Source organism: Culex quinquefasciatus, chromosome 2 (assembly GCF_015732765.1).
Source record: "Culex quinquefasciatus strain JHB chromosome 2, VPISU_Cqui_1.0_pri_paternal, whole genome shotgun sequence".
Taxonomy (NCBI): domain Eukaryota; kingdom Metazoa; phylum Arthropoda; class Insecta; order Diptera; family Culicidae; genus Culex; species Culex quinquefasciatus.
The window spans coordinates 55,836,952-55,862,834 of record NC_051862.1 but is presented as its reverse complement, the minus strand read 5'-3'; the positions used below and the strand labels follow the sequence as shown (position 1 = coordinate 55,862,834).

Here is a 25,883-nt window from a genome sequence, read left to right as displayed (position 1 = left end):
CAATAACATGGTTTTGTGACGCCACCTACCTGTGGATTGTTGTTGGCCTAGGGAGCTTTCTAACATTTCATGCACTCACACTAGTGCAACGCAGTCTTTTGTTTTCATAGAGTTATCTACGTGCGCATTGCGTGTTTGTACACGAAGGGTTTTTAGGTTAAAATTTGTACCCGCCAGCAAAAACAAATGGTAAGCTAGTGTGCGTGAGATCGGGCTTAGATAACTCTATGCGTAGTGGAACGAATTTTGACGTGTTCAATCAAGTTTGTTTTGATCTATCCACATTTAAAGAAAAAAAGCTTTCTCATTTTGAATTATTTAATTTTAATTTAATTTAAACACAACGCGGATTCGCTAATTCGGATGGAACTGAATTCGAATTAGCAAATCCGAATTCGCTAATTGGAACGACTGACAACTGTCAAAAACTTGAATCCACGTGTTCGGAAAGCGTCGAATAGTGGGGTTAAAATGGCAACATGAGTTTGGCAACTGGTTTTGACGTTTGAATGCTTTTTTATCGAAAACGTTCGAATTATCGGACATTCGAAGTAGGGAAATTCGAAATAACGAATTAGTTCTGTACTAATTAAAAATAATATAAAATATTGATACATTAACGTAAACTGAATCAAAAATTCCGTTCGTTGTAAAAGTACCTAAAATCTTAATAGGGTACTAAAGCCCAAAGTAATTTTTTATGTACAACGGTAAAAACACGCTTAAAAACCATTTCTGATCACTTTTTTAATGTTCACTTGGAACGAGCTGTCAAGTAATTTACTATCTTTTAAAAAAAAGCCGCGAAGTTGAATTCCGCACAAATTATTAGAAATTTATTAATCAGCTATTTAAACAGTTTAATTGTTTTATTGTTGTGCATAAAAATAACATGGCACTTTAGGACCCTACTGAAACTTTATTTTAGGACCAATTAAGTCCAGCAATCTGGTATCAAATCTGGTCCTAATGTTCTACGATAATGGGGTCCTAAAATTAAGCATAAATTTGTGATATTATTGTTCTCAACGATAAAGCTTATTTTTCTAAGAACAATGACCCTATGTAGATCGGCAATGTATTTAAAATTGGTTTTTAATTCAATTTAAAAAAAAAAGCATCGCGGCCCTTCTTGACAGAAAGCATTCTTCTTTACAGCTTGTTCCATGGGACCATTGTTGATTCATCGTAAAATGTTGTCTTGTAAATATTTTTTGCATTTAAAATAAAAAAGTGATAATTAAATGTTTTTTTTTTTTATGCCGTTGCACATTAAAAATTGACATTGTCAAACTACATACGGCGCTCACGCACACTATCAAACAAACGTTTGATAGTGTGAGTGAACTCCGTGTAAAAGGGGTGTCAAACTAAAAAGTGACCCCGTTCGTTAGACAACAGTTGGTGTTAAACCATCGGGGTTTGAGTGTATGGTTCGAAAAATCAACTGTGGTCCCATAGAACAAGCTATCAAAAATGATGCTCAAGAAAGACCGTGGGTTTTATTAAAAATAATTTCAAATTCCACCTAGTTTTAAACGTTAATATAAAGTGTCACTGTGCTTCATAAAATAAGTTTTTTCTATATTTACGTAAAGCTTGTTAGGACCCTATTAATCACTTTTAACTAATGTATTTCGTTGATTAATAAATAAAACATACCTATTTATGAATAACTGTTGCTGTCAAATTAATTTATTAACGTATTTATTAATAATTAATAATTAATATGATTCATTATTTGCATTTTTAAAGCGTTACGTAATATTTGAAAGATCTTCTGTTTCCGCGTCGAGTTTTCGCTGAACGGTCCCCTGAAAAGCTCAGTCGCCATTGTTGTCATCGCAAAACGCAAACCAACGAAACAAGTCCGATCAAGCAGTCGCGAAAAATTTCTATCCCAAATCGTTTGCTGAAATGGACCGTTTTCGGAGAATCGGCCAATATTGGTCTCGGGTTTTCCGGGACAAGTTACGAATCTCGATTTTGGTAAGTTTTTTCTATCTATTTTGTGATGTTTTGATTCTGAAGGTTTTTTTTTTCTCACAGGAGAAAACCACCTTGTTGTGGTTGGTCCGCTGAAAAAGGAGGCTGCCGGAACTGATTCCGATAACCAAGTGACAAAGGTTAGACGTTTTTGTTTTGAGGACATCGACACCAGCGGAGAGCAGCTTACCGCCGGCAGCCTTACCAATTTCTATCCGGAAGTGCCAACTGGGTTGCTGCAAGGATATTTTAGGCGGAGAGCGGAGTTAAAGTTATATTTAAAGTGCAATGATTATTTTACAGTGCTTAGTTTATAAAATGCAATGTCGTTATCATTATTTTTATGAATAAAGATGCTTTTTGTTTTGTTGTTTTCTTTAATAAAAGTAAACAATTCGTTAACATTATGTTTGTGGTTTCAATGAATTTCAAATGCTCCGAATTAAAAGCTTGCATAACCCACCGCTAGATGTCAGGTTGAAAGCTTCATTCACAGTATGAAACGATATGCAGATGGCGCTGTAAAATTGCATGAAAGCTTAAAGCTCGTCGATACCAAAAAGTTTAAATCCCCTATGAAATTGGAGAAGCTTAGCGGCGTGAACAAGTGTGCATGATTTGCAATTAGTTCATGGAAATTGTTCATGGTACGTTTTCGTACCGTAGAAATCACGTTGTTCCCGGATTCGTGGTACGTTGTTCACGATTTTCGGAACGGTTTTTTCTCCGTGTACGACTCGTGCTGAAAAAAACCTGTTTTTGCAACTTGTTGCATAAACTACTATTTCTGAATTCCGAATAAAATTCCCAGCTTTTCAAAAATATTTTTTTCAGAGGTGGGCAATCATGGGCACTAATTTAAAAAAATGAAAAACTGTGACTATTTTCAAAAAAGTTAATAAAAATGTCAATAAATTGAAAACGGTGCACTTTATCCAAAATTGATAAGAGTACTTTTTGATTGCAAATTCGATTTTACATCGAAAAATGAAGTTGAAAATTTTTTGCGACCAATATTTCGATTTTTTTTTAAATCTGTATTGATTCGAAAAATCATAACTCGGTCAATGATTTTTTGCACAACCTGAAAATTTCAGAAAAGTTGGCATTTGATGTCCTCTAAAACACATAAAAAAAATAGTTTTCTTTTGCAAATCAAGTTTTAGTGACAAAAAGTTAAATAAAAAATTACCACCATTTTTTTACCGTGTATCATTTTATTCAGTGTAGTCCATACCTACAACTTTGCCGAAGACACTAAATCGATAAAAAAAATTCCTTCAAAAGATACAGTTTTTATTATTTTCACATATCATTTTTGTACGGACAGCTGCCAAATTTGTATGGAAAATTATATGACCGAACTAATGATGCAAAATGGCTTCTTTGGGCATACCGAAGGCACCATAAAAGTTTCAGCCGGATTAAAAAATACAAAAATTAAAATTTAAGAAAAAAGACCGATTCCGTAGAGAACTGCTCGTTTCATGAAATCAGGTTAATTAATCATTTATAGACCATTTCAAAAGTGATGTTTGATTTATAAAACATTTTTTTTTTGAATATATCAGAAAATATTATAAAAGTTTCATTTTGTTTGGTTTTGAATTATGAATAAACCACAAAAAGCTAGAAGGATATGTTGAAAGTTTTATGATTTTGTCTTTTTCCATCCAATTTGATGATTGGAACTATATAATTAACTTTTTTTCAACTTTTGATAGAAACTTGCTTACAACTATTTTTTTTATAAATTTCAGTGGGATTAATTTATTGATTATTGTTATTATTCTTCCATTAGTAATTCCAATACATTTGTCAACAAAAAATTGTACCATTTAAAAAAAATAAATTTGAAAACAATATACAGTTTTTTCTTTAAAAATTATAATTTAAGTAAAACATTATTTCTCCACTGATTTTTTGAAATGAAGAAGGGATGGGAATCCTTAGTCTTAGAAATAATCAAAAAATAGTTCTTTCAACGTACCGTAAAACGGGGTGACTTTGATAGCCGGGGTGACTTTGATAGGTTTGCGATTTTTCCGCAAAATGAAGAGTACAATTAAAATACGTAAGGAATGGTTCAGAAACATACTGACCGTGGTAGAGAAGTGTTCAAAGAACCTCATGAAGAACTTTTCATAAATTTTTGAAAAGTTTATAAAGTTAGTTAACTATAGTTAAGAAAATGTGGATGAAAGTCATTATTTTAAACTTCTCAAAGTGTCATGATTTTCTCAATGAACATGATTTTTAATCGGAAAACGGAATGCATTTTCGGATTCTTTGGACAATTTTTCACTAGGAGAAGGTTAAATAAGTTTGTAAATAACAAATAATATGTGTTTTTGAAACACAATTAAAAAAAATCTCCAAATTTATAGGCAAATTCAGTTAAACAAATTTCGTGTAAAATGTGAAAACTTGAAATTTGTGCTTCGAATTCAGTTTAAAATGCAATATAAATCGATAATTTTATAAACAAAACTATTTTTAACAAATTTCAGGCAAAATTCCGACTTTTTAACAATTTTACCTAAAATTTATATGTATTTTGTTAAAAAGCTTATAAACTTAGTTAACTCAATATAAACATTGATTTTTTTCTTACAAACTATATCAGCTACTTTAGTGATGGTACATTTAACGTACAAATAAAGTTTGAACATCTTAAATATGATTTTAACAAGAAAAACTATGACTATCAAAGTCACCCCGGAGTTTAAACCAAGAATTTTTAACGTTACTATTTTTCTAAACACTATTGAAAAAACTTTTTCTTCCAAAAAAGTGCATGGACTTTGTGTGGCCTACTCCAGTACATGTTTTAAAAATAATAATCTTGAGAAAAACCTTACCTGTTGGAAAATATTCTAAAAACAAATTGAAATCCTATCAAAGTCACCCCGGTTTACGGTAGTTTATTCTAATGTTAAATGAAATTTTAACACTCATAAACAAAAAAAAAATGTAAAGGGTGCACAACAACCATGGAATTTGTTGTCTTCTTATTCCAAAATTGTCAAACTTACGGACCCAATCGTCCAACAATCTAATTGTATAAATAAACAAACATTGTTGTAAATCATTTTGTAGACAGTATTTTTGGGGATGAAAAAAAAAATTATATCAATAGTTCTCGTAGTTTTGAAGATATCAAAATATTTGTAACAAAAATCTTGGTGCAAACGTTCTGCTTGATGTGTACCGTTAAGTCAGATTTTGTTAAGAGCATAGACATGAATTTTATTAATTTTTCAATAAGCTTATTAACAGTAAAAATAAATCCTGGTTACATTACATTTGGGAGGGGTACATCTTTAATGTCAGAAAATAATGGATATTTTTTATTTATTTTTTTTATATAATTATTTTTTTATTTAATTATTTTTTTTTGCCTGAAGAAGGCACTAATCAGTGCCGAAACGTCGGACAATCTAAAATTAACGGTCTACTAGTTTCTGACTGATACGCTGGAAAAGCAATCTTGCTACTAGGAAAAAAAATAATAATAAAGGTAATATTCAACCTTCCAAAACTAAAAAAAAACAAAGCAATACGCTTTAACGAACCCCGGGACTTTAGTGGGCTCTGTTGCAAGTTTCTGCTCATTTCTATGCAACTTAATTAAAAAAGAAGAAACTTCCGTTTTTTAAGAACATCAACTTAAAACCATTTTTAATTCTTCCTCCGGTTTTGTGTGCAGTGAGCCAACGGTATTTTAATTATGCAATAACTCTAAATTAATTACGGTGCGGTTTTGTCTGTCCCATGCATTATTCGATTTGTTTATCCATACCACTCCTTACATATCTATATTTACACCTGCCTTATGAAAATAGTCGTGTATAAACACACAAATCTGTCGAGCACCGTTTGTCACGGGGAGCTGGGCATAACAAAAATGGCAACCCACAGAGAACAAGGGATGTGGTGGAAAAAATAATGATCCTAAAAATAGCACGATCCGCTTCCAACCCACCGCAAATGTTTGCATAAAAATAGAGGAAAAATGAAAACACAACACACTACAGCATGAAAAGTAACAAACTGCAAAACTTTTACAAGTAGAGCAATTCTCTACCAAAACCGGAAATGGATTTTATTTGTATTTTTTGATTTGGCTCAAACTTTGTGGGGGCCTTCCCTATGACCAAAGAAGCCATTTTGCATCATTAGTTTGTCCATATAAATTTCCATACAAATTTGGCAGCTGTTCATACAAAAATAGTACGTATATATTCGAAAATCTGTAACTTTTGAAGGAATTTTTTGATCAATTTGGTGTCTTGGGCAAAGTTGTAGGTATTGTTAAGGACTATTTAGAAAAAAATAGGTGCACGGAAAAAAAAAATTCCCGATTTTTTTATTAACTTTTTTTTCACAAAAACTCAAATTCCCAAAATACGTATTTTTTGATTTTCAAGATTTTTTGATATGTTTTAGGGGACAAAAATCCGCAACTTTTGAGCTATAGAAAAACATGGTCAAAAAATCTGCCGCCGAGTTATGATTTTTTGCAAAACTGGTGATTTTTGGAAAAAATCGAAATTTCATACATAAATTTTTTTTGACCTCATTTTTTTATGCAAAATTGAATTTGCAATCGAAAATTACTTTACAGATTTTTCGATAAAGGGCCCCGTTTTCAAGATATAGCCACCGAAATTTGATTTCAGCGAAATATTTGCAGTTTTTCAATTTTTAAAAATAGTGACCATGAGTGACCATTTCTTAAAATATTTTTTTTGAAAAGTTCAGAAAATTTGCTATATAATTGTCTAAGAGACATTGAAAATTGGACCTCTGGTTGCTGAGATACAGCGGCTTAAAGAAAAAGAAACACGAAAATTGAAGTTTTCTAAGTCTCACCCAAACAGCCCACCATTTTCTAATGACGATATCTCAGCAATTAATGGTCCGATTTTCAATGTTAATACATGAAACATTCGTGAAATTTTCCGATCTTTTCGAAAAAAATATTTTGAAAAAAATTAAAACAAGACTAACATTTTAAAAGGGCCAAACATTGAATATTATGCCCATTAAAAATGCTAGTATTGATTCAATTTTTTTCAAAATATTTTTTTCCTTCAAAAGTTACAGATTTTCGAATATTTACGTACCATTTTTGTATGAACAGCTGCCAAATTTGTATGGAAATTTATATGGACAAACTAATGATGCAAAATGGCTTCTTTGGTCATAGGGAAGGCCCCCACAAAGTTTGAGCCAAATCAAAAAATACAAAAAATAAAAATGGTCGAAATCGGCCGGTTTTGTAGAGAATTGCTCAGTAGGTACAGCTGTTTTGTGAGGTTAAGTAAAGTTGAAAGAAATAAAATCTCAACTTGACAACTTTTTATGTTTTTTTTTGTGTTTTCTCAAAATTAAAAACTTTATTTTTTCTCGATTTATAATTGCATTATTGTTCGTTTAGATAAACAGTGTGTTTTTAATTAAAACTAGTTTCAAACAAATTGAAAGAAATAGGACTCCTCAACAATAATTAAAAACCAATGCCTGAAATTACTAACCACAATAAACGCAACGTGTGACATTTAGGCAAACGTCACTATAAATTAATTTTCAATTCAACTTTCTCTCGACTTTTCATTCCACCTAGCCCTCTTAGGAGCAGAGGCCTCTCAGGGACTCAGACCGGCACCCAATTAGTGGTGTCAGAGCCAGCCGGGAAATTGAGACCATTCATTCGGCTTCGAAGTGGTGCTCTTTGAGATTTTCCTGTGTTCAAGCAAGCATAAACCGTCGCTCTGGGAAACAATATCGAACGACAGTGACATTCTGGGGGCAGCTGCTGCTGACTCATGGCGAAAATTTCAATTTTTCAATTGTTTCGGTTGATGTTTGGTTCTTGCTTTCTGTAAGGAAAAGAAAGGCCTTTCCCACAAACACGATTCGATTGGTGGCGGTTGAGACAGATGTTCTGAATTTAGAGCAGAGATCGTTTTCTTTTCATAAAGGTGTTTGTGAAGTTGAATCACGTTTAACAGCATCGGTTTTTGTTTGTTTATTAAATATATTGAATATTATTTATCTACATAATGGTAAAACATAGTTAAAAATAATGTTTATTTGGAAGGCGGTGATTTTATTATTTAATTTTACATAAATTTAGACTAAATAGTGACATTACTGCAGAAAAGGGGTAAAACTACACGTTTTGAGAAGAATAATTAGGTTTTTATTCTGACATAAAAAGGTATCCCATCCCAGATGTAATATAACCATGATTTTTAACTTTGAAGTTTATTTTCGATGCTGTTTTTTCTGTTCTAAAAAGTTTGTTTTTTGTCAAATTAGGTAGGAGATTTTTGATTTTGAAACTTATTTATATATGAGCAATTCTCTGAGGTTTCGGTCAGTCAATTTTGTTTTAATTTTTCAATACGGCTGAATCATTTTTGGTGCCGTTGGTATGGGACCATCCATAAACCACGTGGACACTTTAGGGGGGTGGGGGGTATGGCGATTGTCCACGATCCATACAAAAAAGATTTTTTTTGTATGGACAATTGTCCACGAAGGGAGGGGGGGGTAATTGATTCCCAAAAAAGTGTCCACGTGGTTTATGGATGGTTCCTATGCCCAAAGAAGCGTGGTTCACGTTTCTATGAAAAAGACAAAAGTTGTTATTTTGTCTTGCATCAACCGGAATTTCGTTCTTTTATGTCCCCAGAAGCACTCCTGAAAATTTGAGCCCATTTGGTAAGGTCTAGGAGCTCCAGTTTCAATTTGAAATTTATATGGGATTTTGATTTATTTTCCATGGGAAACTATCTTTTTTTACATTGTATTAGGATTTTTTTCTATAAATCGATGAAATGACTTGATTCTTATAGTAGGAGATAGGTTTTGAACTGGGGAACAACTTTGTAGAACATACCAACATGCTAGGAAGTGACCCTTTAAAGATACAGATACTTTTAGATGGTGGCTTTTGAAGGGGCCAGCTACCATCTAAATGTATCTGTATCTTTAAAGGGTCACTTCCTAGCATGTTGGTATGTTCTACAAAGTTGTTCCCCAGTTCAAAACCTATCTCCTACTATAATAATCAAGTCATTTCATCAATTTATAAAAAAAATCCTAATACAATGTAAAAAAAGATAGTTTCCCATGGAAAATAAATCAAAATCCCATATAAATTTCAAATTAAAACTGGAGCTCCTAGACCTTACCAAATGGGCTCAAATTTTCAGGAGTGCTTCTGGGGACATAAAAGAACGAAATTCCGGTTGATGCAAGACAAAATAACAACTTTTGTCTTTTTCATAGAAACGTGAACCACGCTAATCATTAGTTCGTTCATATAATTTTCAATAAAAATTTGGCAGCTGCCTAAACAAAAAAGATGTATATAAATTCAAAAATCTATATTTTTTGAAGGATTTTTTTCATCGAATTGTTGTCTTCGACAAGGTTGTAGGTATGGATACGGACTGCACTGAAAAAAATGATACACGGTAATTTTTTTTTGGTGTTTTTCAATTTCACTTTTCGTTACTTAAACTTGATTTGCAAAAAACACTATTTTTTCTGATGTGTTTTAGGAGACATAAAATGCCAACTTTTCTGAAATTTCCAGAATGGGCAAACAATCTTTTACTGAGTTATGAATTTTTGAATCAATACTGATTTAAAAAAAATAGAAGTATCAGTCGCAAATTTTTTTTATCTTCATTTTTCGAAAAAAATCGAATTTGCAATCAAAAAGTACTGTAAAAAACCTTTAAAAAAGTACCAAATCGGTCAACAAATTCCTTCTAAACATACAGATTTTTGAATATTCATACATCATTTTTGTATTGGCAGCTGCCAAATTTGTTTGGAAAATTATATGGAAAAACTAACATACATACTGAAGTCACCAAAAAAGTTTCAGCTGGATTAAAAAACACAAAAATTAAAATTAATGAAAAAATACCGATTTTGTAGAGAATTGCTCATATTTAAAATGGCTAACCAGTCGTTTATAACTGAATACAATTTATTATTAAACTTTTTTTTTCATTTTCACGAGTTCAAGAGTATTTTGTTATTTCTAAATCATTTGGAAAATTAATAGAATGATAACAAATAATAAAAATATTCTACAGCACAACTATTTTTTTAAATTCCAGTTACGTTTTGCTTGTGTGCCTCCGTCTAACTTACTCAAACCAAATCAAAATCAAAAGCAAACTCAAAACTAATACACCAACTCTCTCAGCTCCAACACATTGCGCGTCATACGGACCACGTGCTCCACGACCTATACTTGCATACACCGCTTTTATCCGCGGAAAACACGTTTGTGTGACAGACACAATCCTTCCCCCATTCCCCAAATAATTTCCCTTCTTGTCCTCCCTCAACCGTCAACCTCTTCTCCCAGGGTCAGGTTTTGCTCCCCGAACGCGAACGAGAGAAAAAGGGAGAGAGAGAACGCATGCGTGTGTTCCTCTCCCAGAAAATCTCCACATCCAAGCAACCCGCCGAACTGTTGCACCTACCAATCTACACTGACCAACACCAACCAACAACAACAGCCAGCCTGCTGCTGCTCACGGAAATCAATACCGAATTCTCTCTCTCGCTCTGTCACGTGCGATGGTGTTGGTTGGTGTGAACTGTCAAAAAGCTTGACTGCCCACCATTGAAAAAACGGCTAATATCCACTTTTGACAAAAACGAGATATTAGCACCAGGCGGTAGAGGATGTTCCAACGTATCTTCTGAAGCTTGAATTTCACTGAAATAATGTTTAGACTTGGCTGCCGATGCGAAAAACCAAACGGCTAATATGCCACTCTAATGGGAAATTGCCTTATCGGAGATTTTGTGACAAACACTAAAACGCCTTTTTCTCGGAATACTTGATTTGGCATAATAGCCGAATTTTCAATTATGGGCAGTTGACTCCCGCCGTCGCGTGCTGGGAAAACTTTCTTTGCCGCTTTTCTTTCGCTATAGCGTTTTCCATCGGAAAACGTGTTTACCCCCTCTGTGATTTGAGTGTGTTTGTGTGTGTGTGTGGGGCTAGAGTTTCGAGTTGGTTTGTATGCATACCGTTCAAAAGGTTGGAAGCGTTATCGTGTTGTCTGTTTTTGATTTTCTTTGTTTGGGTTGTTTATTATAGTAAAACCATATAATTTTTGGAATATTTTTTTTTGTTTTTGTTGTAACATACTTTGAAATTTGAAAAATCTTTAAACATGACCTCAATGAAGTCACACGTCCAAACTAGCTTCAACTACCCCCCAGCCAGGAATTATAGTTCCGGGTTTTTGTTGGCAGAATATGGTTAAGGTTAAGCTTCCTCGGTCCGGGTAGTTTGGCAGATGCTTATACTGAAGCTGAACTTAATGGATCGTTGCGAGCAACAAGCAACGAGTGGTTGCATGACGGTTGGGTTCCTCGTTATCTCGGTAGGAAAGTTATTTTTCCCCTTTGTCGAATATGGATCAGGATCCGGAACCAGGATGAAGCTTTGTGCTATTCAGGAATGGTGCTCATTAAATCTTGATTTTTGAGAATTTGTCGGACATGCTTTTTTAAAGAGTGCTTGAAAATTATGGAAGCGCTTCATTATATATTGATTTTTTTTGTGTTTTTTAATCCGACTGAAACTTTTTTGGGGCCTTCGGTATGCCCAATGAAGCCATTTTGCATCATTAGTTTGTCCATATCATTTTTCCATACAAATTTGGCAGCTGTCTATACAAAAATGATGAGCATGAGCATGAGCATGAGCATGGTTGACTGCCAATGAGCTGCTACTCCGTTATTGACAGATCAGCTGAAGTTAAACAATGAATCAAAAATGATCAGTGGGAGCCAACCATCCGTTCACTGTTTAATATCTGAAGATCCCTACTTTATTAGTCAATACCGGCGCCCTCCCAAGAAGCCTGCAGTTCAACGAAAGGGAGGAATGTTAGTCCGATAGTTGAAGTTGCAGACAGTTTTTCGCTATATACTTGTTGATACCGCTTGAGACCGTTGAATCCACAGCATCTCCTTCAAGCATCACGTGATTATTATTTTTTTTGGGTTAGTAGGATAAGGTATTGGCTTTTCGATGCCTCCCGAGCTACGATGCTATGGAGAGGACTTTCATAACAGACCCGTCGGCGAGCCTTCCGAGCAACGATGCTATGGGAAGGTCTTTTTGGTTAACACACAAAATCACTCACACACAATTATTTCACTCAACTATTAATTAATCCAAAATGTCAGTGCGTCTTTCGATCATTATATAGAAATGGCTTTTTCACCATAAAAAATAAAACCATATTCAAAACATTATACACAATTTACCCGACGCCGTGCCTTCCGATCAACGATGATATAGGAAGGGCTTTGAAAATTACAAAACAATTAATTAAGATCTCAAAAAAAAAATCACAAAAAAAATCACAAATAAACACTAATTACTCAACGAAAATTACGCTCAAGACACAAATAATTCAGTAAGTCATGCTATTATTCGATCACCACAATCACTCATCCCTAACGAACAGCGACACAAAAGCACACAAAAAAATTAACCTGCATAATCACGACTTCGCGTTCCCACGTCCAGCGCACCAATGATGCTATTATTCGATTACCACAATCACTCACTCCATACGAATAGCGACACAAAAGCACACCTGGCAGCTGTCTATACAAAAATGATGTATGAAAATTAAAAAATCTGTATCTTTTGAAGGAATTTGTTGATCGATTTGGTGTCTTGGGTAAAGCTGAAGGCATTGCATATGGACTGCACTGAAAAAAATGATACACGGTAAAAAAAAATTCGGTGATTTTTTATTATTTTTTTGTCATTAAAACTTGATTTGCAAAAAACACAATTTTTATTTTTTGATATGTTTTAGAGAACATCAAATGTTTTCAGAAATTTCCAGGTTATGTAAAATTTTACTGAGTTATAAATTTTTAATCAATACTGGTCGCAAAGAATTTTCAATTTTATTTTTAATATTGAATATTTGGCCCTTTTGGAATGTTTAGTCTTCATTTAAAAATTTGGAATACATTTTTTCGAAAAGATCGAAAAATTTCACGAATGTTTCATATTTTAACATTGTAAATCGGACCGTTAGTTGCTGAGATATCGAAATTAGGAAATGGTGGGTTGCTTGGGTGAGATTTAGAAAACATCAATTTTTCTGTTTTTAAACCTTTGCATGGCAATATCTCAGCAACTAAGGGTCAACGAAGTTCAAAAAAGCAAAATATAGAGGATTTTCTAAGCTTTTAATTTTGTTTTCTTTCAAACAAAACAATTTAAAAATCATTTAATAAATAATTTAAAAAAATAAAAAACTGCGACTGTTTTCAAAAAAGTTACATAAAAATGGCTTTAACTTGAAAACGATGCAATTTATCAAAATTTTACTAAAGTACTTTTTGATTGCAAATTTGATTTTACATCGAAAAATTAAGCAGAACAATTTTTGCGACTGATATTTTGATTTTTCGAAAAAAAAGATTCGAACAAAATTGCAGCCTTAAGAGTATAACAGGGAATCACAAAAGATAGTCGCTATGACGGTCGAGGTGAATTAATCCCAAAATCTGCCTACAAGGCGGACAGTAAAAAATCCACCATTAGGTGGGTGGTGCCTTCCTCACATTTACAAAGTAATAATGAAAATAAGTTTATGAAAAAAAAAATATATACCTGATACAGACTTTTCCAGAAAACATGCAGACTCTCATTTGAAGCAATGTGGCAACCGGGCGTTACGCATCGGGCGCGACTCTCGCACGTTAACAAAAAGAGGCGGCCTTTTGAGGTTATGCAAAAAATCACCCTTTTTTGTATCTACAAAAACCTTTTTCTTGGCATAACTTTTTAAATACCTTACTAAACAAAATAAAATTTAATAGGGTCTTGGAGGACCCCAAAACGAACAGAATAAGGTGTATCCGGCCAAAATCGGTTCAGCCAGTTCTGAGATAATCGTGTGGAAAAAAATCGTGTCTACACACATCCCCACAGATATTTGTTCAGAATTTGATTCTGAGTCGATAGGTTTACGTGAAGGTATATCTAGGAGGTGTATTTAAGAAGTTCATTTTTCGAGTGATTTTATAGCCTTGCTTCAGTGAGGTGAGGAAGGCAAAAACAGTATTGATTAAAACGTTCATAACTCGGTCAAAGATTTTTTGCACAATCTGAAAATTTCTAAAAGTAGGACATCAATTTAAAACATATCAAACAATAAAAAATTGTGTTTTTTGCAAATCAAGTTTTAGTGACAAAAAGTTTTTTCACCGTGTATCATTTTTTTCTGTGTAGTCCGTATTCATACCTACAACTACACATGACACCAAATCGATCAACAAATTTCTTCAAAAGTTACAGATTTTTGAATTTTCATACATTGTTTTTGTATGGACAGCTGCCAAATCTGTGTGGAAAATGATAAGGACAAACTAATGATTTTAAATGTAAAAATATGAAACATTCGTGAAATTTTTCGATCTTTTCGAAATCATTATTTTCAAATTTTTTGAATCAAGACCAACATTTCAAAAGGGCGTAATATTGAATGTTTGGACCTAAGCCTCCAGGTGTAAAAAGAGAATTTAATGCAATGCTATAGAGTGAATATTTTTTTAAGGCTTTAATCTATTAAGTATTTTGTAATACTTTTTGCCTATTGCCAACAACTACTGCCACGTACTGGGGAAGAAGCTTGGTTGGAGGCATCGGCGAGGAATGTCTCCAATTTGGTGATACTCTTTGTCCAAAAAAATAAATATGGTCTGGTCGACCTCGACCAGACATGAGAGGGCAAAAACTTGAAAATAAAATTTGTTTCATTATATAAATTGATTTTAAATTTTGAATAAAATTACTATGAAAACAATAAAAAACGGATAAATTTGAATAAAAAAAAGAGCTTTTTATTTAATGATTGTCCTACTTGATTTGAAGCATACTATAGTGTTGCCATTTGTTCATATACTTTCAATAACTGTCTAATTTTGAATAAGAGTTCATGATTTCCTTACTCCTGAAGATACGAATCCGCGACGACAATTTTCCTTGTTCGAAGCTCATCCATCCAACTTAACCCCCTGCCCCATGGGAGCCATTGCTCGCGACTATCCACACCACTAGACAGAGACAGGGGCAGCGTTTTGATTACGGTTTCGTGTCATGAATTATGGTAAATGGAGCTTTTCTTCCACGGAGACAGATGACAAGCACGCGATATGGAAGGATAGGAAGGGAAGGAGATGCGTTAATTCAACCCCTAGCATGAATACTATTATTTTTAGTGGCAGTTCGCAGATTTACAGTCTACTTGGAATAGAATGGTGACAGGTCGTTGTTTATAGATTTTTCACATTATAAAAACATGTTTTTCTTTATTACGTTTTGATTTGAATTATGTTAACTCTGATGTTATTATTTAAAAATATCACAATATTTTTATCTTAAAAATCTAGGTGAACAATATTTTGCGAGCAACTGTATTCCACAATACCAAAAAAAAAAGTGATGTAACCACAATGTTGACAGAAAGTTGTCCCAAACGCAGCGTAGCGTCAAGAGACTCGCATCGCAATAACGGGTGGTTATCACGAAGTTTTGATTTATGCCACTAAGGCCCGAAATTGATTTTGCTGGTGACGCAATATATTTGCATTGTCATTGGAAGAATGTTTAAAAATTAAATTTTCTTGAATTTGATATATGCAGAAAATGTGGATGTAAGATTGTCAATTTGAAACAAATATTGCAAGGTATTGTATATTTCTTTTTGAATGAATTATAAAAAACATTTCTTCAACCAACTATGCAATTTACAGTATTGACACTGCCCATGTTCGCATAAATGTTCCATATGCATAAACAGCAAACTAAGAAAAACGCAGGGAAAGTTTGTCCCACACATAAGGCTACGTGTTAAGTTTAAGGTAAAACACTTGATTTTTTTTTTCATATTTATAGAACAAAGCATTTACTTTTTTTCTCTGAAAATCAAGCTTCCCTGCACCGTGCGGTACACGCGGTTCAACTGTACCTCGGGTTTGCTTTGCGCCTGCTTTGTTCGGTTTACACCCGTACCCGACTCACACGAACCGAGGGTATTTTGGTTCATCGTACCAGCACACCACGACACTCTCGGTTTGCCGCGTCGGTTTTGTGTCTGGCACTCACCCATGGCATGAACCCGGTATATGAGCCAAGGTGCTTCACTCGTTACGAGCCGAGGGACGTGCCGTGGTACGCGCTGGCGGTACAAAACGGGTTCAATACCACGACACGTACCACGGCACGCTGTGTTCATGCCATGGGTGAGTGCCAGACACAAAACCGATGGGGCGAGCCGAGAGTGTCGTGGTGCGCTGGTACGATGTACCAAGATACCAATACAAAAATGGGTTCAGGCACGTACCGAAGCTAGAAAACCAAACCCGCGGTGTGCGTTGGCACTGGCGCATGGGAAGCTTGCTGAAAATGCATATGAGACATTAATCCAAACTCTGGGCGATTTATAGCTTATTTTAATTTATTTTTGTACATTTTTTTTTAATCTGACATGAAAGTTTATTACATTTCTATTATATATTTAGAGATTTATCCATTGGAAATCCAGTTTAGAATTGTACTACTGAACGCATTGGACTTTCATAAGTAGTCATTGATTTTTCTATAAAATCAAAGGACAATTCTGAATGTCTTGAGTTCTGGTTGTTGGAAACATTCCTCAAAACACTACTCATTTGTACCGCAAGGTCAAAATTAATATCTTCGAAGATATCTTCTCTCAGAGCATCCAAACGTTCTTCCAGCAAATTGGATTGATATTTTGAGCGCTTCGTTGATCGCTCATAATCAGTTATGTCTTCTTCGAGATCTTCGAGCATTGGAATCGCCCATTTGAGTTTTGTTCCTTCACGATCATGAATCATTCTTTTGATGTTACTTAGTTTATTCATAAGATTTTTCGGATGATCTTCTGGTTGACAATTTCTCTCTACATCACCATAAAACACCGATTTCACAAAGCTGACCCCATTCTTGAAGCTTCTGAAAACAGCTGGGGCAGCGCGTGCCAACAGCAACCATCCGTCAACCATATCGAACACCCGCAACTGCGGTCGGGGAGTGTAGACAAAGGTCGACTCCTGGCCGTCGCACGAAACCGAAGGATAACCCTGCCACGTAATGGGGAAGCAGCTCTTGAACGAATCCTGACCGAAGGTATCGGCGAGGAATGTCCCCAATTTGGAGTACACGTTTACGGTAGACTCCCTTTGGGGACATATGAAGTGATTTTTGCTATCCTTTGGAGAGTAGCACAGCTTTTGAGAGAATTGCTGTGCGGACTCTGACTTGGAGTTGAAGCTTGGTAGAATAGGTTCAACTGATCGATTCAATATTGATTCCATCAAGATGTCTCCTTCGGTGAAGAAGTTCATTGCGGTATGTAGAATGCTACCGAAGAACGAAGTTCTGGAAGCAGAATTCGAAGTATTAGGCTCGTTGTTTAGTGCATACCTCTTGGATCTTGAAAATTGCTCTTTAACCCCAACCTTCTGCGTCTCATTCGGATATTGCTCGAACAGCGATCGATAATTGTGATATTTTGCAAAGGTATAAGACCCCATGGCAACCATTCCGGCAGCGATTCGTCCGTTTGAAATGAAGAAATACTTCGTCGTTCCCTGCCAAACCTGCGGAATACTGCGCAATCCCTTCCTCGTCGTGATATCAATGATCTGCGATCCGACCTTCTGCCCGTTCTTGTAGTACGTGATGAAGAACTTCCAAGGGGTTTCCTTCACAGTGAAGGACTGCGCCGGGATGTTGATCCGATACCAGGCCCCTTTCAACTTTCCGGGTGAGGTTATGAAGTGGGTTTTGAAGGCTCCATGCTTGACCGTTCCTCCCGTCGCCATGATCACCGTGGCGGAACCCTCGATTATCCCGAACCACGTCCGGGGATTCTTCCAATCCCACTGGTCCATGCGGAAGTTGAAGTTGTTGGCGAACGCCCCTCCAACATAGCCAAGCAGCAAGAATCCGCTAATCATGGCGGAACCGTACATGATCTTGGCTGCGTTGGACACCAGCGAGTAGAACGTTCGGGATATTCCAACAAATCCTGATGGTAGACTGACGGCAACGGCGGTTCCAGTTAGCAGTCCGTTCCATACGATTGGTGAGGTCCAGTCCCACTTGCGGGGATCCCACTCGTTGGTAGCGGCTGCAGACCCCAGAAACGCCCCACCTGCAGCCAGCGTTCCAGTCACCACCCCAGCAGCCGTAAGGGACCCCCCAAACAGCGAGGTTAGGTATGCAAAACTCGCTAACCCGCCGTACGCGGCGAATCCTCCTGCCAGCGCTCCCGCGAACAACCCAATCCAGGTCCGCTTGTTGGCCCAGTCCCATTCCGCCGGATTCCAGCTGTTGTTCGCCGAAGCAGCCCCGAAGTACGCTCCCAGCAGTGCCCCGATCCCAATGACGATCAACGTGATTGCTACCTGTCCGTCCGGGTCGATCTGCGATACCGGTGAGTTTCCGGCGTACTTGTACGGACTCGGGTACTGCTCCATCGGATCCAGCTGGTAGAAACGCCCGATGTCCGGGTCATACAACCGCGCGTGGTAGTTGTAAAGTCCGGTTTCTTCGTCGTACTCTTGACCGGTGTAGCGGTACGCGATGTGCGCTACCGCGCTTGATCCGAACTTGCGCATCAACTGACCGTACGGCATGTAGTCGTAAGCGGCTACCACACGCTTCTGGTGGATCACCAACCGGGTTGATCCTTCGTGATCCAACAGAACGCTATAGTACTCGCCATTTCGGAAGAAACCGACAAGTCCGAGCGGACCGTGGATGTAGGCAGTAACGGTGACAATGGGTTTCGAAGTTTCTTTGGGATTCGGGTAGGTCAGCTTGTACTCAACCAGAGTATTCCCGTTGCTATCTCGAACGTAGTACAATTCAGACAAGACGTCACCAGTGGTGTTTCTAACACGCTTCACCACTCGTTCGCCGAGGTGATCGTAGCCGAACTCAATGATCAGCTTCTTCGAGGTCATCTCGATCTTAGAAACCCTTTGCGTCAGCGGATCGTACTCCAGCTTGTCGATGCCTTTGTGTGAAGCTTTGATGATGTTTCCTTCGCTATCGTGGGCAATGTCGTATGGCTTGGAACCTTTCTTGATGGTTGCTATTTGATTATTGGTGGACTTGTAGATTAGCTCGAAACGCTTGAATCCCGTGTAGTAGGTGCCATGATTTCCATTGCTATCTATCGAGAAAGACTCAACATCTGCTGGAGAGTTTCCCAGCGTTGCGGCGAGGTTCTTCCAGAGTCTTGTGACTATGTTCTTCTTTATTTTGGGATATTTATTCAAGATGTTTAACAGTTTTGGGTTGACCATTGATTCTTTAAATGATTCCAAAATTTTCGAGCAATCTTGCTCCGATTTATTTTTTTTGTTAATATTTGCCAACATTTTCCTACAGATTTCTGGGACGGCTTTGGTGCTCAACCCAGCAATTTTTGCTGCATAGTACCTATGAGCAACATTTTCTACACTACTAGAATCCAATTTACTCCTGCTGTCAGTAAACAAAGCATTTACGCCTTGCACTCGGTTGTAGATCTTCGCTTCATTTAACTCATTCCACACCTGGGTCAGGTTGATCGTTCCTCCTGCACCAGATAACTCTTTCTTCAGCTGATCTTCAAAGCTCTTCGCCTTCCAAGGTAGCTCCAAATTATCACGCTCTTCCCCAACAAAGTACTTTGCTGCAACCAACTCACTATGGCTCCCGTAGTCGTACGCATGTCCATAGTGTTCCGGATATCCACGCTCCAAGATCCCCGTTGCAATTCCCTCCCACGCCGATCCCGTTGAACACTTGATCGGTATGTCCACCTCCAGATCCGGGTAGTACGACTTCAAGGGTCGACCCTGTCCGTCGAAATAACCTCGCTCCAACAGCGCGTCAAAGCAGAGTTCTGCCATTTTGGCGTTCAATCTGTCAGATATGAACGCCCTTGCCGTCAACGGGATCAAGTTTTGATCACATTGGTTGTGCCACGTGGCATGGAACTCCGTACGCAGGATGCTACCATCTCCAACGGGTTCCGCACCGTAGCCTTTCTCCGTGTAGTACAGCGTTTCCGTTAGGTAAGGATTCTTGATTTTCTTTAAGTATCCGGGAGCCTCATACTCGTAAGATTGATTGAATTTATTCATCCCGTACTGATGGGATATCTCAGATACCTTACCTTGTGCGTCATGGCCAAGTTTAACGATCGGAGTTTCCGATTTGTCGTCGATCAAGCCGATCGAGGTAACCTCCCCCCTCAAGTTGTGTTCATACCTCAGCACCAGTTGCTTGCCCTTCACGAAGAATGGGTATCGAATCCCGGCGATCTGATCGTTCTTCCAGAGGTAGTCTAGCGATAGCGTTTCGTTGGCATTCTGACTAATGAAGCTCTTGCGAAGCACGTTACCGTCCTCGTCGTAGAACAACACTTGCTTGAACTGGAGATCTCCGTTCTGCTTGATCACCCGCTGGGAACGCCCTCTCATCGCTGGATCCGAATCGGCTTCACCGTAGTCAAAGTACAGGACGTGACTTCGTTCTGGTAGATCTGCGTTTACATCCTTGCGAAGCTTATCTGCTAATCCTGCGGTGGCATTCAACCTGCCCGTTTCGTAGACCTGTCCGTACAAGTTGTACCGGAAGTATACAAGCTTATCAACCTGCTTTGCTTCGTTGTAATGCAGTTGATATCGCAGCTGATTGAAATCGTCGTAGATGAACTCAACCAAACCACCATCCGGAGTAGATCGCTTCATCAACAGTTTTCCTTCCTTGTTGTATTCAGAGTTGGTAGCCCACGCAGTATCTTGCTTGACCTTCTCCGGACTCATTTTCCCAGTCTTAGAGGTCTCGTAGAACTTCGGTGGTAACTTCTGGATCTCGTTTCCAAACTCGTCGTACAGGTACGTCGTCAGGGCGTTTTTGTAGTCCCGTACTGAGATGTACTCGGCGACTTTTTTGTTTCTCCGATTGTAGACTGTGACCTGGGTCATTCCGTTGGGTTTGCGTTCTTCCTCGCAGCGGAATCCTTCAGCGCTAGGATAGTTGGAGTTGATGAAGGGTACGCTGGAGCTGATGTCGAAGGTATGAAGAAAGCTTCCCTTTTTGATGGAGTACAGCTCACCTGGTTGGGCTACCTTGTGACGGATCTCTAGTGGGTTTGGGTGATAGACGATTTGGGAGTACGGATATCCTGCGTACAGTTGGTTATGGTCATGGACTAACCCTGTCATTTTGCCATCGCCACTTTTCAAGAATGACGATGCATTCGAAAGATCACCGTTTGTTACGAAGTCTTTCTGATAGGTTAAAAATCCTTTATTTTTTGAAGCCAATACGGATATAGGTATTCTGGTCCAAACAGTCTCCGCTACTCTACGACCAATCTCGTCGTAGATTAATTGACGTATCAATATGTTGCTACCATCTTCCAGCATGATCTCCTGGGTTGGTTTGGAGTCGTGGTTCAGGTAGGAAACGAAGACTTGAGGTGACTCCAGGATTATGAGATCACGAATCTCTACCTCGGATTGCGATGTAATGGTCAATTCTGAAGACTTTGAACCAGCACTTTGTTCTTCTAGTATGATTATACCTTCAATCCACACAGTTGTTAAGGATGTAGTCGCAAGAATGATCAACTCGGCTTGCTTCGAAGGGGTTTGATACTTTTTATCGTTCAGCTTTATCTCAGCCGTCGAGATATTCACAGTCCTTCCAGCTATTTTTACATTGAAGCTCCCAGAGCTTAGAAGGTCGTACATCATCCTTACGCAGAGTGCATCACCAGCAAGTTCTCCAGTGTACTTAAGCTCACCATTGAGTCTAATCTTCCCAGGTTCAACCTTGTGTTCCTTCATCGTTTTCCAACGACCACCTGCCGTGTACGGAGAAAAGCTCTCCACGAAGCCCACCTTTGGTCGCATCTGCAGCCGAGAGTTGCTACCTTCCTCGATGGCATAGGTCGCAAAGTACTTGATACCGCCGAGTTCGTCAACCTCCGCAATGCGGCGACTGTAGTCATCGTGCACAAATCGCGAGACGCGTCCGTTGCTGTGGATCGTCGCAGCCCGCTGGGATGTTCTGGAGTCGTAGACGCGTGCCTCAAAGTTAAAGTTCAACGGAGTGAAACGAACGTGGTCCACGTGCAGGTCGGCTTCCGTGGCTGCGATCTTGGCCGTGAGGTCGATCTTTGCGTTGGAAGCTGACGGGCGTTTGATGGATGATGTGTTCGCTTCGATGTAGAGCCAGTCGTTGATTTGCTGCTTGATGACTCCTTGAAGAGTGGATTTTTGTGGTGTTTTCAACTCTAGTGTGACCAAATCTGTAGATTCTCCAATTTTTAGAGGTTTAGTAGTTCGAATCCACGTACTCAAGACAAAGTGATCCTCAAATCGAAGTTGATTGAAATTTTTAGCTAAGCTTTGCCCTTTAGATAGCTTTAGGTAATTTCTACCAGTTGCTGAGAACTCATTCCGTACAATGTTGTTTTTTGGGAAGGTCCAATCCTCTCCGCTCTCGTAGTCCTCGAAGCTGAAGAAGCTGATCGTCGCTCGATCATTCCCAACGTAGGGTTTAGTGTTCAAAATCGGTAACGTACCACTCTTGTCCAAAATCATCTGCTTACTATCCGCTTCCGGTTCATCTCGTTGCTTTTGTTGCTCATCTCGAACTTCATTCATACGCTTCACGTATTCTGGATCAAACAACTTTTCTTTATTGTCCATGACTTGAACGACTTGTTCATTGGTGATGAAGTCCACAGATTCCTGGTAAAATCCAAACGCTTTTTTGTTACTTCCAGGAACAACTAAAGTAGTTTTGAACATGACTTGAGAATCACTTAGCACAGGATTCTGATACTCGTAGCTTATACTCTGCTCTCCGTTGACCGATTTGAGCGATTCTTTGGACACGACTTCAACCTGGATTGCGTTATTTTTGCTGATCGTTCTAAACGGTCTCACGTGCGTACTGTTGTCGGCGAGTTTTGTTGCTACAAACGCCGAATGACTGGACGATCGGTGAACCATTTCCTTAGGGAATGAAACCTTCTCTTGGACGCCTTTCCCGTTGGGTTTCAAAACGTGCACCCAGGTCGTTTCCTTGTTCTGCGATATAAAGTAGTGTGGATATTTGATGGATACGTTGCGAGCCGATGAAGATTCCAAGTTTGAGCAATCTTCCTTTTCAAATTTCGTGCAAAATTTCAAATTATCCGTTACACTTTCTTTCTTTAGTACGGAATAATCACCAACTGGTAGCTGAAACTGCTCCAACTTGAGTGACTTTTCATCTAAGGGTGATGTTTTGAAAGAACTTCCATCATGATAAATCAACTGGTTGCCACAAATGACACCATCGCTGTTGATCTGCAGTGTGTATCGTTCGAAATCCAATGGAATCTTCATCATGCGTTCCATGATTTCAATTTTCTTCTTTTGTTTAGCAGATGGTTCTTCTATTTTGCCAGTTGATATTTGTTTTGATTGTTGAAATTTTAGTTTAAACTTCTCTTTTTCTTTCACAAACTTGAATGTATACTGCTCCAAATCATTCACATTTACCTTTGCTGATCTATACTCATCTAGTGCATCAAATTTAAACTCTTTCTTACTCAAATTTTCCCCAGGTATGTCAACGATCTGACTATGTACAACGGCATACTCCTTATTAAGTAAGTATAAATACAATTTTAGTGAAATTTGACCACTTGCAGCCAACTCAATGGTTCGAGCAACCAGTAAATTGTTGTACATGACCATCGAGGAATCGTTTATTAATCGAGCAAATTGTTTTCGATACGATTCAACATCTTTTTTGGTAGACTCCTTTGAAGAGTCGTCGACAGCTTGAACGTCTATGTGTTTGAAGAAACTTTCCCAACTTTTCATGTTTGGAATTTCTGAAGTTTTACCTATCTTTGAAGGACCAATAATTTTATTTTTATCATTTATACGAAGAATGTTCAAACCGTCAGAATAGTAAACTGCGCCATTTTTTAAAAATGATGCCGCCACTGCTTGACCTATCGTTTTTTCAGAATGATTCCACTTTCTGCCTTTGGCGTTCCATGTTATGAAATTAATTTTAGTTGAATCAAAATACATGACCAAATTTTCTTGAAATTCACTGCGAAAAGATTCACTCTTCAAATGCTCATATTCAAATTTCTTTTCGTTGGATTGTTTCCACATTTGTCCGTCATCTTTGTCAAAAAGATAAATTTTGCTTATCATTTTTTCATCCTCATATTCATCTTTTGTCTTACTTTCATCTACTTCCAAATCAACTACAATTGCCAGGTAATTTTGGTGAAGCATCGGTTTATACGATGCAATTCGTTTACCCTCAATGATCTCAAGCTGTTGCTTCTTGACAAAGTTGTTGAACCCTGCGTTATCCTTAAGCTCGATTTTCAAAGATTTATCCCCATTTTGTAGGGCAATTTTCACTGAATATCCGGGACCTGTGAAAAAATCCACAAGCTTTCCGATATTCTGCTGAAATTGAGCCGTTGGAATAGTTTCGTTTTTGTACTCAAAATTCAGCTTGGCATCAGAAGGTAGCCGAATTTGATTAAGTTTGACGTCTGAATTTTGATCAGTGTAGTAAAACTTCACTACCGTATATTGCTCACCATCTGCTTGTTGGCTTATTTCGTGCAAGTAGTACGATTGGTCGATTTTTGTGGTGTTTACCAATAGTTTTTGTGTGTAACTTGGTGTTTCTATTTCTATGTTGGTTAGTAATTTGTTGTTGTCGAAGTTATGCCCTCTAACCTTCTTTTCGCTATCTGATTTGTACGGATTATTGCGGTTATCAATATTTTTAGAATATTTTAATGTTATTAAGGTGCCTAAATTATCTTTAATAGAGCTAAGATGTGTAACATAAGAACTACCCTTTTGTGCTTCATAGCTAAATTCTAATTTAACAGTTTTATCGACGTTTCTGCTTATTTCAATCAAGTTCCACTGAACAGCATGATCAATCTTGTTTTGCTCATATTTTGCGGCTGCTCCATACCAATTCTCAAAAGCTGGAACCGTTACTTTACCCTTCGCCCCATAAACATAAGTTACCTCCCCATTAGAAGCAATCCACTTTTCTTCCTTTCTGCGATACTCTATACTTAACTCTTGATTACCCTCAACCTCAAACTTAAAAACATCCCCGCTTACCTCCTTCTCAACCAACCTAATCCTCACCTGGTCCTTCACCAGAAAGTACTCGTGCATCTCCCCGAACACGCTACCCTTATCATTCAGCACGATGCAGTCCCTGCCGAGAGTCCAGTGCCGCCCCAGAACTCCCATCTGCGCTCCCCCTAGCCCCTCCCGGTAGTACGCCATCAGCTTGATCGGCACCCCGAACCGGTCCTGCAGGTCCACCAGCGGAAACGCCAACTCCACCCGTCCGGTCAGCTTGTTCACGGCGTTCCGGAAGTGGGACTCGTCCAGAGTGTCCACGAGCCAGCGCGTTGGTTTGGCGAAGTTGTTGGACAGTTTGAACTTGGGGTCCAGTTTTGGGGTGGTTGGTTGTGGAGGTTGTTGGGGCTGTTCAACGGTTGGTTCTGGAATCGCCACGGACTCGGCTAAGGTCAATGTGAACGAGTACAACTGCGTGTTGTAATAGCCTGTCACCTCGATTTGGTTTGAACCTTTGCCGACGGCATAACCGATCGCAACGTGTTTGATCTTGTCGGTGTCGTCTTGTATGGTGTAGACCTTGCACTCGTCCGAGATCTTCACAACTTGAATGCCATTGGGACCGGTTGAAATCAATA

At 38.0% G+C, this 25,883-nt stretch overlaps 1 protein-coding gene across 1 annotated transcript; it reads right to left on the bottom strand.

Annotated features, from left to right (window-relative positions):
* Window positions 1-16,494: 16,494 nt before the first annotated feature.
* Window positions 16,495-23,988, bottom strand: LOC6039654. Its single transcript, XM_038254980.1, has one exon. The coding sequence runs from the start codon at window positions 23,986-23,988 to the stop codon at window positions 16,621-16,623; it is 7,368 nt and encodes a 2,455-aa protein (XP_038110908.1). The 3' UTR covers window positions 16,495-16,620.
* Window positions 23,989-25,883: the final 1,895 nt, after the last annotated feature.